Source organism: Xyrauchen texanus, chromosome 31 (assembly GCF_025860055.1).
Source record: "Xyrauchen texanus isolate HMW12.3.18 chromosome 31, RBS_HiC_50CHRs, whole genome shotgun sequence".
In the NCBI taxonomy this organism is placed as follows: domain Eukaryota; kingdom Metazoa; phylum Chordata; class Actinopteri; order Cypriniformes; family Catostomidae; genus Xyrauchen; species Xyrauchen texanus.
The window spans coordinates 34,937,974-34,955,424 of NC_068306.1; the positions used below are offsets into that span (position 1 = coordinate 34,937,974).

Sequence of the window (17,451 nt, forward strand, 5' to 3'; positions counted from 1 at the left end):
CAATTAATGAACAGGCATCTGTGGAACGTAAAGACTCTAACAGCTTACAGACGGTAGGCAATTAAGGTCACAGCTTTAAAAACTTAGGACACTAAAGACACCTTTCAACTGGCTCTGAAAGATGCACAGGGTCCCTGCTCATCTGATTGAACGTTCCTTAGGCATGCTGCACGGAGGCATGAGGACTGTAGATGTGGCCAGGGCAATATATTACAATGTCCGTACTGTGAGATGCCTAATGCTACGTTCACACCGGACGCGAATAGCGCGTCAAATTCGCGCCTACCGCGTCTAGTTATACGCTTGACCACTTTGAATCCATTCGCGCGTCAAGAGCGAAATTGATGCGCGTAAAAAAACAAAAGTTTGAAGTGAAATTTACGCGCGTGACGCGCGTCGGAGGCGAAACCCGTTGACGGCCATCTTTTTACAAGATGCCTGATGTTGATCGAGCATTCGTGGAGAGAGTCACCGCTCTGTATTTGCTCTGGAGAGCAGAACAGCGGCATATGGGTCGTCGTCGCCGTACTTGGGTCCACCAGCGAGGGGCGCGGGACATGCTGGAGAGGAGCCACTGCCAGGTCTGGGTCGGGTTGCGGCCAACAACTCCTCCAGAGAGGCACTCCGGATGAGGGATGTCTTCATGGCACACTTCTCGGCGGAGGGAGCAGTACCATGGCAGCCGACGGAGTAGCGTTTGAAGTCCTCCTCATGACTTCCCCACAACGGCTCTTTTAAGAGCCACCCACAAACCTATAAAGAGCTAAAATATCTAAAAAATAGTCCATTATTATTATATTTTGTATTTTTTTTCCCAGGTTGTCAGCCCCAGTTCCAGGATGTCAGGTCCACAACATGCACATTTATTAAGTTGAGACTTTTTAAAAATGTCAGGTTTTCCATGGTAGTATATCAGGTTAAATTATTTATTTATTTTTGTTTTGATGATAAATGGAGCCAGCCTCCAAAAGTAATTAACCTGTCCTGTGTTTTTTTCCTTATTCAACACTGTCCAGACACTAATGTTGGTTGTCTTTACATTACAATAATAATGAAAGATTCCGAGCGGGAGTTTACGTCACTTTACCTCCTGAGTGACAGCAGGCAGCTAGGCTCCTGATTGGTTAACGCGGCGCGAATTGACGCCAAAGTTCAGATTTTTCAACTCGGGCGGCAGACGCGAATTCGCGTGAAACGCGTAAATGCAAAAAATGCACCATTCGCGCGTAACGCGCCAGATGCTCAATTCGCGCCATTCGCGTGAACTTGACGCGCGAATGAGGCGTATTCGCGTCTACCACGCCGCGCTCTACGCCTCATTCGCGCCGCAGGAATTTTTTACGTGCGTAACGCGTCTTTGCATTGACTTAACATTGAAATCACTCGCGCCTGACGCGCTATTCGCGTCCGGTGTGAACGCAGCATAAGACAGCGCTACAGCGAGACAGGAAGGACAGCTGGTCATCCTAGCAGTGGCAGACCATGTGTAACAACACCTGCACAGGATCGGTACATCCGAATACCACACCTGTGGGACAAGTACAGGTTGGCAACAACAACTGCCTGAGTTACACCAGGAATGCACAATCCCTCTATCAGTGCTCTGACTGTCTGCAATAGCCTGAGATGGGCTGGACTGAGGGCTTGTAGGTCTGTTGTAAGGCAGGTCCTTACCAGACATCATTGGCAACAACATCACCTCTGGGCACAAAAGAAAAGTGTTCTTCACTGACGAGTCGCAGTTTTTTTCTCACCAGGGGTTATTGTCGGACTCGTGTTTATTGTCAAAGGAAAGCATACACAGAGGCCTGTATTCTGGAGCGGGATCGATTTGGAGGTGGATGGTCCGTCATCGTCTGGGGCAGTGTGTCACGGGATCATCGGACTGAGCTTGCTGTCATTGCAGGCAATTTCAACGCTGTGCATTACAGGGAAGACATCCTCCTCCCTCATGTGTTACCCCACCTGCAGGCTCATCCTGGCATGACCCTCTGGCATGACAAACCCTCTGGCATGACAAATCTTTAATTTACTTCTCACTTTATTGGAAGCCTATGAACATTTCTATAAGAAAACATTTAAACTTCGATTTTGGTGGGCTTAATTGGGTCACTTCCCCTAAACAACTTTAAAGAGAGAATTCACACAAAAATTATTTCATGGTTTACTCGCCCTCCTGGTATCCCAGATGTGTATGACTTTCTTTTGCTGATCACAAAGATTTTTAAAAGAATATCTCACCTGTTCTTCCACACGATACAAGTGAATGGGTGCCACAATTTTGAAGCTCCAAAATCTGCATAAAAGGAACCAAAAAGACTACAGTTGTTATTTCCATGTATTCAGACACGATATGATGGGTGTGGGTGAGAAATTGATTTTTTTTTTATTATCATAAATTCCCTCACTGGCCAGTAGGGAGCGATATCCAATAAGAATGCGTATCGCCAAAAACAGAAGGAAAATGTGAAAGTTAATGTGGAGATTGACTGCGCAATATGTGAGAATTTATAGTTAAAAAGGGCTTAGAAATGTATCTGTTTATCACCCACACCCATCATATTGCTTCTGAATCGTCTGTAGTACTTTTGCATTGTCCTTATGTAGATTTTGGAGTATAACAATTTTGGCACCCATTCCCTTGCATTGTATGAACCTACAGAGCTGAGATATTCTTCTAAAAATCTTTGTTTGTGATCAGCAAAAGAAAGTCATACACATCTGGGATGGCATGAGGGTGAATAAATGATGAGAGAATTTTCATTTATGGACTATTCCTTTAATGCTTAAATAATAGAGTTATTTAGTTATTAGTTAATAGAGTTAAAGAGTTTGAACAGTAGAATTAATGTATGTTCTTTTTATCAAATTATATTAAAGATAAGGAGGGGCGAGTCAGTTATTTATTTTTGTTTTTTTGTGGGAATCAACTTTGCCATATACTGTTGATTTAGCTGAACTTGTATTGACCCTGGAATATTCCTCCTAAATTAACAATACAAAGTGTTCAGTACATACACTGGTGACCAAAAGTGAGGAATAATGTACATATTTTGCTCTTATGGAAAGAAATTGATACTTTTATTCACAAAAGTGGCATTCAACTGATCACAGTGTATAGTCAGGACATTAATAACATGAAAAATTGCTATTACAATAAAAAAAATAAAAAAATCTTCTTAAACTACAGCGTTCTCATCAAAAAATCCTCCACATGCAGCAATGACCGCTTTGCAGATCCTTGGCATTCTCGCTTTCAGTTTTTCCAGATACTCATGTGACATTTCACCCCACGCTTCATGTAGCACTTGCCATAGATGTGACTGTCTTGTCGGGCACTCCTCACCCACCTTACAGTCTAACTGATCCCACAAAAGCTCAATGGGGTTAAGATCCATAACACTCTTTTCCAATGATCTGTTGTACAATGTCTGTTTCTTTGCTGACTCTAACCTTTTTCTTTTTGATTTTCTGTTTCAAAAGTGGCTTTTTGTTTGCAGTTCTTCCCATAAGGCCTGCACCCCTGAGTCTTCTCTGTACTGTTGTACATGAAACTGGTGTTGAGTGGGTAGAATTCAATGAAGCTGTCAGCTGAGGACATGTGAGGTGTATATTTCTCAAAGTAGAGACTCTGATGTACTTATCCTCTTGTTTAGTTGTACATCTGGCCTTCCACATCTCTTTCTGTCCTGCCAGTTGTCCGAGCTTTGTATATCCTTCATTTCTCAAAACAATGATTGACTGATTTTCTAGAGAAAGCAGTTTCTTTTTTTGCTGTTTTTGACCTAATATTTATCTTAAGACATGCCAGTCTATTGAATACTGTGGCAACTCAAAAACAAATACAAAGACAATGTTAAGCTTCATTTAAAGATCAAAATAACTTTCAACTGTGTTTGATATATTGTCAAGTGATTTTCTTGTACCAAATTAGTAATTTAGCATGATTACTCAAGGATCAGGTGTTGGAGTGATGCTGCTGGAAATGGGGTCTGTCTAGATTTGATCAAAAATTACTTTATTCAAATAGTGATGGTGCTGTTTTTTTCATCAGTACTGACTTGACTGTACTTTGTGATCAGTTGAATGCTACTTTGTTGAATTGAATTAAAGTACCAATTTCCTTCCGATGAGGCAAAATCTTTACATTATTTCAAACTTTTGGCCGCAAGTGTATATATGATAATACAAGATAATATAATATATGCTCTGTCTGACCGTAAAGTAAGCATCATCATTCTTGACCAACCAGAGATATCCTCCAAGCTGCTGCAGCAGACTCAAGTTTCATGCTAACTGCTATTCTATTGCTCTTTCTACGGTACACACACATTCTGAATCAGATGCGAGTAGTAGCACATTGTTACCTTTGAATGGAAACAAGGACAAAAGACTGCTGAAGACATACTTTAATGGAGGGTTTGGAAGCAGACGTTCTACTTGCTTGTAAAGATTTGATGGCACTGTGATGACTCGCAGCCAAACCCTTTGTGCTATGTCACAAAACCTGTATTTCTGGAAGGTTGCCAGACAGAACATGTTCATAGATTTCGCCTGGCCCATTTGTCATTGTGTGTTGATGGGCAGTGTTTATTGGGGTTCTTATTATCCCCTGATAGTTGAGAAATATCTCTGGGTAACTGTAATGAACGGTGAACTACAACTATTGCTAACTGTATTGACTGAAAGAAAGCAAAGGTAGATTGTGTGGCATTCATGAGCAATGTCTTCACATGCAATCTTAAAGCATTTTCTATTGCAAACAGCAAGGTAGCACTTAATTACCTTAAAATAATGTAGCCAGCAATTAAAAGATAACTGTATCTAAACACAACAAAAAAATAATTCCAGTGTGATTTGTTTAGAATAACTCCCTTAAAGTAATTCATTTGAAATTCTGTGCACCTCAAGACATACTGTACAAGTGCTGATAACTAATATAAGTTGACATTACTCGAATTTGACAATTAACTTCAAAGATTGTTTTGCTTGAAATAAGTGTATTGAGTAGAGGTCTGCAACCTGACCCAGGCCCGATGGGTTTTGGGCCGGGTTCGGGTCAGTTTTTCAAGTAGGACTTTGGGTTCGGGTTTGTAATGAATGAAAAAATAAACCGGCTTGCCGAACTTGTTTCACGCTCTCGCTCACAGACACGCAGGAACGGATGAGTTAGGATGCATCTATTCTGATTTCCTATCTAAACATGCTGGACGAATGTCTGACATCTGCACTACATCTCGCTTTTTCTTCAGCGTCTCTCTCAGAACGCTCACATTTTAAACTCCATGTCACGTTAAAAAGAACTTGAGACACCTGCTCTGTTTCATTCTTTGCGCTGGGTCTAGATTTGTTTTTAGTGCAGTTATCACAAAGATTCAACAATCTGAACAAGTTCAGGCTGCATAAAGGGTACTGTTGCAGCGTTATTAATCCATTGTTCTGCACCAGGTGAAGTTTCAGTGCATAAACGGTAAGTCAATGTTTTTTTTCCGCCTTTTGCTCTATTGTACTGAGGGCCTGCTGTGCCTTGTTAAAGCTGTATGTTTACTGTTTCAATACTGTTATGAATGTAGGGTAGGATCGGACAATACGCTCTCTGGTATGGTTCGGGTTAATTTTAAGGTCTGTGCAGACCGCTAGTATAGAGTACAATCTTCCTTTTTTTGCTTTTTTTATTATTATTATTATTCTTTGTCCGTTCTTCATAACAGTTTGAAAAATTATTTATGGTTGGCAAATATAATTTTTAAAAAGTAATCATGTGACGCATAAGAGAAACAGAAGTAGGGCTGGGTATCGATTCAGATTTCCCGATTTAATACCAATTCACAAACTATCAACTTGATACTGATATGATTTTATTCAAATTTATTTGTGTATATTGCAGTTGCTTTTTATTTAACAAGAAAATAAGAAAATAAAATCAACACAACCAAATCTGAAGTCAGCTAAAGTACAAACAAAAGATTGATATTAGGATTTTAAGAATTGATACTGGAATAGTTATAATGAAGATAATTAATCAGAAAATCTATATATTTACCCTGTTAATCAGTGATGCACTGAAATAAATTCTTGGCAAAATACAAAAGCTTCTAGAGACACTGGGCTGAAAATGCTAGTTTTAAATTTGCATTGGTTTGGAATAACCATCAGCTTGTTAAAATTAAATGACAACTATGCAGAAAAAGTGTAGTTATACATGTCAATGTAATTATTTTAAACACTATTTCAAAATATCTTTTTTTGATACACACAATTATGATTTGCTGAAAACAACACAATGACCTCAAAATAACTTTTTTTAATTGATTTTACTAACCATAAGCACAGATCTTTACCCTAAAATGCATTTCATGAGTTGTTTCTCACTGCCTTTATAATGCATGGGGCAGATACATATGTGTGCATGCAATCTGTTACAGTACGGGACCCGTTCTGTTTTTCTGTCAGTCTCCAAGAGTTTTAGCTTGGTATTTGCAAATATGCATTATTGTTTAGTATATTAATTGCCACGCATTTTGCGATCGCATTACATTTGGACCGAAATAAGATTCTACAGTCTTCACTCATCATCTGTCTGGATTTCTCTGTGTGCATCTGATCATGCATCATACAGAGCACGTGCCCCAACTCTACACCTGCCTTATTTCAGTCAAGATATCATCATTGGCTGACATTTACTGTTAATACGATTTAACCAGAGTTATTTCACTTGCACAGTATTTTTTTCTGCAAGTAAAAGATTATGTGCACATAAATCAAATTTTTAATACCTCAAACTGACATTATATTTAACTAAGTATTTTAATAAGGTCATGCTTGTTATATAATAATATAAGTGATATTTTATCTTGTTAAAGTAATTTAAGGTCCAAATTATGTGTTAATGTAAATTCTCGCTTGTGCCTCTTTCATGAGAGAATCGTTTTCCTAGCTCTGAGTTTATTAATCACCATTTCTATTGTTGTTTTCATTTAGGGCAGCAAACTATGGATCATAATGGAATATCTGGGTGGAGGTTCAGCTCTGGACCTGGTAAGCACTTTATTAATGTTTGCAAGTCTCCTGTTACATATCCTAAACCCTTAGCCTAAAATGTCTGCGTGTGTGCATGCGCAGCTGAGAGCCGGACCCTTTGACGAATACCAGATCTCCACTATGCTGAAGGAGATTCTGAAAGGTTTGGACTACCTGCACACAGAGAAGAAAATCCACAGGGACATAAAAGGTGTGTGTGCGCAGCACATTTGCCTCTGTGTGAAGAATATTTGTGTCTGCGCGGGATGAGCGGGTGTGACTCCTTTGTTTTTCCACTGCCGTTTGTTTTTCCACTTGTTTGAACAGCACAGGGTGAGGTAGATTCCAGCTGGCTTGCGTACGAATTTTAGCACAGATTGGTGCTTTGGCCCTTTTTTTTTTTTTTGCCATTTTTCTTCAATGGTTTTACCATCTTGAGTCTTTTTATGTAATTGAATTGTACTTAATGAAAAACTTAAGATACATAATAAAATACAAATATTTTCAGAATAAAATTTTATTAATTTCCTCCAGTCCTAAAAGACAAGTTAAAGACTGTTTTAAAATGATAGGATATACAAGTACAGCACTTCAGCGTTACAACTTTTGTCATTTCTAAGTGTGGGATTTGAGTTGTGTTTGACTATTCACTTTGACTATATTCATAGTAAAATATATGTTCTTGGACTGTACAGTAGAAAAATGAAATGGGATTGCTTTAATGGCTGTTGTGATCAACTAATTGTGAAAAAAGCATTCCATTTCAATCTACTCTGTCAAAGGTTTCTATTTACAACAAGTCTTTGCAGCGGTTCAGTATTCTGACCAATCACAGGAATGTTCATTGAGCAATGAAACGGCAATGGTGAATCAGAGACTATGAACAACCGTGCAAAACACAAGGGACTTTTATTTTTCATTGTCTGTGCTTCCAGCTCACACAAAACCCAAAAGGGAAATAAAACATGCAGTCTTATCTCTATTACAATAGAAACACTACAAAGTAAACATTGTGATATACTTAGGCTAATAAATGCTGATTAAGCAATAATTAATTAACCATAAATAATTTATCTATAGCAGGTCGTCACTGATTGTTTGCCATAACTGTCCGCTATTAATTTTATAAAAATAGGTTTTTCCCCCCTATTCTCTATGGTCACTTAGTCAAAATCATTATGAATATTAACACAAATTTATGATGAATTTATATCTACTTAACAAAACATTTTTTTAAGTAGTATTTAAAGCTTTTGACTAAAGCTGAGACCATTTGGTGTCTGGCTGTTTAAATCTTATTCATCTTATGAACTTGCAGCTGCCAATGTGCTGTTGTCTGAGTGTGGGGAGGTGAAACTGGCAGACTTTGGTGTGGCGGGACAGCTGACGGACACACAGATCAAAAGGGAGACGTTTGTGGGGACACCGTTCTGGATGGCCCCGGAAGTCATCCAACAGTCCGCCTATGACTCAAAGGTACCTTTTACAAATAATCACCTTTTACTGAATCTACACACCCTGCTTCGTCTAACACATTTTATACAGGCTGTCTCTCATTTTGAAGGCTCGTATTTGTCCTCCGTAGGTCGCATTTGTCGGCCGCATACGTCATCGAGGCTGTCTTTTCATTAAAAAAATGTTTTTGTCTTTTTCTTATTTTATCTATTGTCAATGCCTTTTTTTGTAAATGCACTTAAATTTTATACAATTGTTAATCTTTTTTGCATTCCCAATAAAAAAAACTAAACACATTTTTTAACTAGACCGCCTCAATGGCGTATGCAACCTCTGGAGGACGCATCCTTCCAAACGAGCCACAGTCACTACAGCAGCCTGCAGGCTTGTTGTTCATCCCATCTGTTTGAATAATCATGTTAAGAGAATCCCTTTCAGAATGCACTTTGCTTTATAGAGCAGCTTTATAGTCAAGCAGTATGGTTAATAAGGCTGTATAGAACATCAGTCTTAAAACAAGTTTTGTAACTCATTTACTTTTAAAGACAGACCTACCGGGAGTTCTGAGGTTGTTAATCGATGGTATATACTTCTGTTGAAGCCATCAGTCTGCCTGAATTCGTGTTCATGATGTACTTGATTCACAACATAGGGAGCTAGAGAGTGAGAGGCACCTTTTGTGGTGCTTTCCTGCTTGAGCAGTTTGTTTGATTGGTCTGAAAGTGAAATTCTGAACGGGTATGCTGAAAAGATGGTCTGGACTGTATGGTTGATGTGAGCACATTGCCCAACATGTTCATTTTATTTCCGCTCATCCCATTATAATTACTAGTTCAGAGTATGAACTTCCCAGGATGACTTGAAAACAGCATCATTTCCTCAACAATAGCAGCCGGGTTTTAACTAGCTTAACAAATATCTTGTGCTTTCTTGATAAAATAATTTTATGTACAAGCATGCTCTGCTATTTGCTCCTAAAATATGTTTAGAAGCATGATTCATCATGACGAAGTCATTTTATACTGCTGTGTTGTTTACTTTCTTTTCAGGCTGATATTTGGTCTCTGGGGATCACTGCCATTGAGCTGGCGAAGGGCGAGCCCCCCAACTCAGACATGCACCCCATGAGGGTTCTCTTCCACATCCCAAAGAACACGCCACCCACCCTCAACGGAGACTTCTCCAAGATCTTCAAAGAGTTTGTGGACTCCTGTCTTAACAAAGACCCTGCGTTTGTAAGCACAAATGCATGCTTTCTAATATAGGTTTTTGTTAGACAACAGTATTTTGGGGAAATAAGTATTGTTTTTTTGACCATCATCTGAAAGGTCCTGCAACTTTTTACATAACGTATTCGTAATTGGTGTTGGCCAGTGAAATGCACTGCACACCAAAACACGTGCTTACAAACAGATAAAAACATCCGTCATAGAGACGTTAGATGCATTTCAAAAGTAGCCTATTCAGAGTATTTTGCCTTTACAAATAATTTTATGTTGCCTGTTTAAGTTTTGTGTTCCATTAAAACATAATTGTTCTAACAAACAAAACTGCTGTCAAACGCAACTCCTCACATGCATACAAAATTTTGTTTCATCACACTTGTACTAAAACATTCAGCAACTGAACCGGATAATTAGTGCACAGCAAAGTGGGTTTTAAATATCAGAAATGTTCACATATAGACAGTCAGTAACATTGAATGAACGGAATACAATAAGCAGATTTTTTTACTCACAGACGAAAAGATATTCATTTGTTTACTGCATAGAAGTTACATATGTTATATACAGATGTGGATTATTTGTTGTGGGTTTGTATGTTTTTTTTGTGGGCAACACTTTACAATAGGTTCCTTTTTTAACATTAGTTAAAGGAACAGTTCACCTAAAAATAAAAATTCTCATCATTTACTCACCCTCATGATATCCCAGGTGTGTATGACTTACTTTCTTCAGCAGAACACATTAGAAGAAAAATCGGAAAATATTTCAGCTCAGTAGGTCCTTAAAATGCAAATGAATGGTGATCAGAAATCACAGACAGTCAGCATAAACGTCATCCATATGACTCCAGTGGTTAAATTAATGTAATCTAAAGCAACGCAATTACTTTTGGTGTGAAAAACATACATTTTATATGTATTGCTTCCGGTCCGTTTCATGAGAGGGTGGAGATCACGCTGTGTCTCGCGTTGCCATGTTATGGATGTAATCTCACGTTCTCCTCTCGGTTTAGACATCCATGATAAGCACACAAATGCACCATTGTGAGTAAAGAAACGGATAAATACAGATCTACACCAAAACCAACTAAGCTACTGTACAGTCTTAATTTTCCTCACTTATAAACATTGCCGCTCTTCCGTGTGTGTCTCACATTTTTTACGTAACGCGCATACCGCTGCTGACTGCAAGCAATGCTTTATAGTTAAAAAGTACTTAAATATTGAACTTTTTCACTCTAGAAGCAATCGTATCACTTCTAATAAAGATCGCTACTAATAAAACAAACAAAATATTAAAAACGGTTACACACAATTCAAAGTTTAAAGCATATGCTCTCGATTAAAAGAAGGCTAAAAACACAGTGGTATGATGTGGGAATCTCCACAGGATGGAATGTTGACGTGCTGTTGAGTGGCCGAAGGGTAGTCCGACGACTGCTCCCAGGTCCTAATTCTGCCGCATGAAACCTCTGTCAGTGTGGCTTATACACAGTGCGACTTATTTTTCTTTTTTTTTTCACTCAACGATTTTGACCAGGTGCGACTTTATTTCTGAAAAAATAATACATACAATGCCAAATGTATGCATTTTGTCATACAAAATGACAAGCAGTGTTCAGATTTAAAGGTTTGCCACACCTGCTGATATCTAGTGAATTGAGAATTTGCCACCTGTAAATATTTGTTACCTGCTGTAATACTGCATTTAGCACAATTGTAATTAAAATATACATTATATTTATTCCAATGAAAATAAAGGGAGTCTTTTTTTTTTTTTTTCTTGAAATTTCCTTGCAACAGTGAGCTGGTCCTGTTGAAATTGCACTTGTCACAAAAACATGAAGATCCAAAGTTATTTTGACCCTCATTTTCATTTTGGTGGCTTAGTGCGAGGAGAACTTTATAAAAAAAAATTTTTCATCCTAGAGTAGATAAGCTTCTGATTGCACGTTTTTTCTTCCAGTTTGAAGTTGTTAGTCAACAAATATTTCTTGATTTGATTCTATCATTCTAACAGTTATACTTAATTCTTATGATGTTGCAGTTCCTAATAAAGTTACTGGAAACTGGTAGCAAATATTTGCTTGCATTTGGTGCCTGGCTAGTGTTCATATTAGACCCTGGGCACAAGGCTATTACAGTTTGTTTTTAGAATGATTAAGTTAATGTAATTTCAAATTGTCTGCCTTTCTCAGAGGCCAACAGCAAAGGAGCTCTTGAAGCACAAGTTCATTGTTAAATATGCCAAGAAGACGTCCTACCTCACTGAGCTCATCGACAGGCTAAAGCGCTGGAAGGCTGAGGGCCACAGCGATGGAGAATCCAGCTCTGACTCTGACTCGTGAGCATGCCACACACACACACACACACACACACACACACACACACACACACACACACACACACTATTCAGGCAGGATTCATTTTCAAAACAGTGTTTTGTTACGGTTTATAAAGCTGCACATCTGTGATTCATGTACTGATTCCAACAGGACTGAGGTCTCTGTAGTTTTTATGGCCTATTGTCTGAACTTGGGCATTACAGAAGGTCACATGCTCGATGCGTGCATTACAAAACAGGAAAAGCTTGAAGGATGACTCAGGGCCTGAAATTCAGTGCAGAATTTTGGGTATTGCACACGATTTTAATCGTTCCACGTTCATAATTTAGGAAATTTCCACACACTTTTTATTAACTTTACAGTGCAGCTGCAAATTAGTAAACCAAAATCAAATCGATAAACTTGTTTTTGTATCAAACTGAATTTACTGAAGATGCGCAAGTAAATCTGCTCTATCTTTCCCTATCTCTCATGTGCAGCTGTCATCAGCGCATAGAGGAAGCACCTTGTCACATAGTTGTTGAACTTAAGATGTTACAGATGTATAAACTTTTCTAAACCTGTTAAATCGACATGCAAATGGTGTTATTCCACGTCTCCGTAAGCAAGCGACGCGATAACTATATTGTTCATGTTTATAATCAACAAAGCTGTTTGCATTGAAAGCGCGTGAAGTTGGAGCAATCTATTGTTTTTAAGGCTTTCACATCTTGGCTCTCCCATCATTAGTCATAATGCAGCCCATTTAACAAAGGCAGAAATAGCGAAAAAGCTTTATGTAACAGCTGCATGGTGAAGAGACATTTAAACACCTGTTACATCTCTCATCTGCATCTCTCTAGAGTTACATCCAGGGTTGGAAATTAACGGGGGCTCTGGGCAAAAATGCTCCTGAACTTCAAAATATGAGGGCAAAGAGTTCCTGTTTTATTAATAACATCTGATGCAGTTCAGAATACATACATCTTGATCTTTGTTGATCTTTTGTTTGAGTCAGTGGCTGATGCTCATGCAATAACCGTGCACAGACGGGCACTCTGCTTCTCTTGCCCCACATCAGTTCGGTGTCATGCTCACGTGCTAAATTATGTGACCGTTCTAACCTTTTATTCAAAATATACTGTCCTAGTGAGTAACACTGTTGCTCCCTATAACGATAGCCTAATCTGCTCATCTCACTTATGCATCTTTCTGTTTGAAAAGCCTCCTTACCTGCTAGAAGCCAAAAGTGTGGGAGGGATGAATGTTTTCTATATATTAAGTTAATCAGGTCTGTGAAAACATTAAATATAATGTAACCAAATTCTACATTATAGTTAATAACATTCACAAAAATAATATGTGGATGTGTTAAATGGCCTTGATGTTAAATAAAATGTTATTAATGATCCAAAAATAATTTAACATTAACAATTTTTAGTGTATGAATCAATTCTCTGAATAATGTAGATTGTTAAATGTTTATTTTTGCATTGTTTTATGCGTGGAGATGCTACTTTTTTTATTTAATTTTTTTTATAAGCTCCTCATTCCAAATCTGGAGAAATGCTGTCATCTCCTCTGTGTCTGTGCATTAGTTTTGAAGGCTATGTTAATTTTATAGCCAAAATAGTTGGAAAAGTTTTGTTTCAGTAACGATGCACATTATGTAATGTGTACAGATCAGGCAATTGTGTAATTATTGAAACATGCCATTTTTCAAATTGAATTGTTTAAAGTATTTGACAAAATGATGACTGAGTCAAAAAAAAAAATTTAAAACCCTGGAAATCAGTTCCAATGGGGCAAATATTGCCACTTAATGGAAAACTTGATTTCTGACCCTAGTTCCATCTGACCTATACAGGAATTGAGAAAAGTAGCCCCCCTGTGAGGTTTATTGTAAAATATTGGATGTTTTAGTGTTACTAAATTTGTATTCCCCCTAAAAATCTGTAACCCTGCAGTAATACAAAAATCTATAATCTCACACTGGAGCTCTGGTTGCAGCGCAAGACTGCTTTGGTGACTTTTCTTGGCCGTAAAGACTGACTATAGTGTGAGCCAGTAGCATTGAAGCTGTGGCTGTGAATAATTGGTTTGACCCAGTGAAGGAATATACCCCTTCACTAAACCAGTCGGTGATTGGAGTCTGAACGGGACAAAACAGTCATCTCATTCATGAACGAGCATGTATCAGCATCTGCAGAATGACTGAAGGAGAGGAGGAATGTTGTTTAGTTTGGTAATCTTGTTAAACAAGGAGAGAAAGAGGCTGAATAATTTGTTAAATTGACTGATGACAACATTGACTTCAGGACTTAATTGAATCACTTAGTGTTCTATGGCTAGAATTGTTGTCTTTTTGTGTAGTATACACAGCAGTTCACAAAATGATAGATATGCTTTGTTGTCATTTGTGGGGAATAATGCTTATTATGCTTAAACAATCTGCTGAACTCTTAGTAGACATGGAGATTTTAATAAAGTATAATTAGACTTTTTTCGGTCATGAACGACTCTGTGCTTTATCAATAGTGTAATGACTCGCTCAAAATACATAAGATGTTCATTTATTGCCACCTACTGATTGAGGAGTGATTTACAAACATTGTCATTGAACAAATCTTTTTGGTGAACGAAATCCATTAATCACGAGCTAATGACAGAAACAATCAAAATGTAATCCACTTCACTAAATATGTGACATTCATATATTTGTAGTAATAGGTTTTTGTGGTGTTTTAACTTGAATCCAATGAAGTTGCGAAACTATTGATTCATGTTTATAATTTTTGTTATTAAATGAAGGACAAAAAGGGAATAATTGGGACGGATGAAACATGTTTGCCAATAAATAGACAGTTACAATATATTTTTATTGTTATTTTTTTACAACTTTATAAATGTTTATAATAGAAAATGACAGTATTCCGAATAAATTTTAGCAAGCTAGTTTTAAAAAACACCATCTTTGCAAAAGAGTGTAATTCATTAAATGTGCACATCTTATGGTGTCTGAGGACTGAGCCCCCCTAACATTGAAATCCTGGAATCGCCCCTGGTTCTGTCTAAAGGCTTTTGAGTTTATAATCTACAAAAGTCACCTTAGTATGCATTTTTTTTTTGGAAACAAAGCAGAATTCATATGAACAAAATTTAAACCAAATAGGGCGAAGCAACTTTTACTACCCTTTTAAAACACATTCTACACACCCTTCTTTCCATGTTTCAAACGTTTGTTTCTGAGAAATGCTTTGCTTTGGATTGGATAATAATTTTCTGTGATGTATAAAAATACAGGCAGTATCTCCTCCCAGGTATCAATTAGATTAGATGAATCACGTTACGACGAGTCCCCTAACAATAGAAATGTTTTCTGTTTTTGTTTTTATTAATTACATTGACATTTAAAATGTCAAAAGTTGTAAAAGGGATTCTTTGCTGCAATCCAGCCAGCTTGATTGTACAGTTGATAGATGGGGTTTTAGTCTGCATAAATTCTGATTTATGACAACATGAAATCAATATTGACTATTGATTTTACTTTTTTAATAAAGCCTCTCTGGACTTATTGTGCATGATTCGTCAGTGCAGGTTATTTTAAATGAAAATGTATGTTCATAATCTTCCAATTCGAATGTAAAATCTCAACTAAACTGTCATGATATATTGCCAATTTTTACAACATTGATGGCCAACTTATGGTGTCTGTATGTCTAATAGGGAGCCCAGCGGTAGGGACAATGACTCTTCTCCTGAATGGTCCTTCACCACCGTTCGCAAGAAGAAGCCAGACAAGAAGCAGTCCAATGGAATGGTGTGTTCTGATTGGATGATGATTATTTCAACATATTGATTGACTGATTTAGAACTGGTTGTTAGTGTTAGTTTACACAAATATGAAAATGGTGTTTACTCACCCTGATTGTTTTCTAAACCAGTATGACATTCTTTCTACTGCGAAACACAATAGATGTTTGGAAGAATGAAAGACTGACAGCCTCACCATTCGCTTCTAATGCATCTTTGTTTCCATCCAATGAATGTGAAGGGGACAGAGGCATTTTTCCTAACATCTAATTTGTTTCATGGAAGAAAGTCATATGAGTTTGGAACAATATTAGAGTAAATTGTTATAAGGATGCGTTTGTTGCAATGAACACTGGGTGATCACTAACCAGTTCTTGTGTTCCTCAATCTTCTTCCTTCAGGATGAAGAAGTGCAGAAGAAGTCTGTCAGCTTAACCACAGTCATGATTCCTGTGTTTTCCGAGGTAGGAGATCTAGGTTGCTCATATTGTCCAGTTAGGCAAATAAAGTGCTACAGTGGTGTCCCAGAAGTAAAAATGACATCAAGAAATAGATTGTTACTAATAAGACCGACTGACCGTGAGCTCTGAGGAAAAGCAATGTGTATGCTTATGTAAAAGCCACAAGTCAGCAAGATTTCAAATTTCAAAGAAGATGTTGTTGGCACAGATACAGGAATTCACTGTGGTGTCCTTGAATGATTTGATGGATTTTTTTGGGGACATGCATGTAACTCATTCTGGCCAGCTTGTGCAAATGGCATGAATCATTATGCTACTGAAATGAACACCTAGTATGGCTCGTTGCGGAGAGGTAAGTGATCAGATGTAAAGATTTTCGTCTAGCTGATGGTAAAACCACAGAATAAGGGGCTGTTCAAAATAGGGCACCATTCAAGTCAATTTTATTTGTATAGCGCCTTTCACAACACACATTGTTTCAAAGCAGCTTTACAGAAGATCAGGCATTAACAGAAGATAAAACTGTTATGTCTATAATGTTGATGAATCATCATTGTGTAATTTAGATAAAATACAATTGTTAATAGTGTTTAAAAATAAGTAATTAAATAATTGTATTAATAATCCCAGTGAGCAAGCTGATAGCGACTGTGGCAAGGAACACAAAACTCCATAAGATGTTGATTAATGGAGAAAAATAACCTTGCGAGAAACCAGACTCACTGTGGGGGCCAGTTCCCCTCTGACTAACATCATGAATATAATGTAAATATTACTTATGTATAGTTCAAGTCATGGTTTAAAATTATTAAAGTGTTTAAACAGATTTTGTATGAACTGTAAGATTAATGACTAATGTCTTTGATGGATTAACTGCAGAAGTTCACATAGATGCAATTGTCCTTGTTAATTGGCTGATGAAGGCTTTTGTTGGCAATTGATAGTCTATGTATTCCATTATAAGAGTGTAGTCCATCAATAGGTGGATGCTGGCAGAGATCAGTGAGGTGCATCGCAGTTCAACCTGTCTGGTAATTTTGGTGAGGTCCATCCTAAATCCAAGATTCAGACAATGGCATATGAAGTATCCCATGTCTTAAGGTTGGAGTTGGCATCAATTCATCCTCTGAAGTCCATCATAATAGACTGAAGT

General features: G+C 37.6%; 1 protein-coding gene across 3 annotated transcripts in view; it reads left to right on the forward strand.

Annotated features, from left to right (window-relative positions):
* LOC127624777 (serine/threonine-protein kinase 26-like) overlaps positions 1–17,451 on the forward strand; it is a 46,434-nt gene that overhangs the window by 19,244 nt on the left and 9,739 nt on the right. For all 3 annotated transcript variants that reach the window (XM_052099651.1, XM_052099653.1, XM_052099652.1), the window contains 7 exons: positions 6,982–7,038; positions 7,123–7,231; positions 8,339–8,496; positions 9,525–9,710; positions 11,899–12,044; positions 15,751–15,844; positions 16,239–16,301. In XM_052099651.1, coding sequence (XP_051955611.1) covers positions 6,982–7,038; positions 7,123–7,231; positions 8,339–8,496; positions 9,525–9,710; positions 11,899–12,044; positions 15,751–15,844; positions 16,239–16,301 — 813 coding nt within the window. The remainder of the gene's footprint in view (positions 1–6,981; positions 7,039–7,122; positions 7,232–8,338; positions 8,497–9,524; positions 9,711–11,898; positions 12,045–15,750; positions 15,845–16,238; positions 16,302–17,451) is intronic.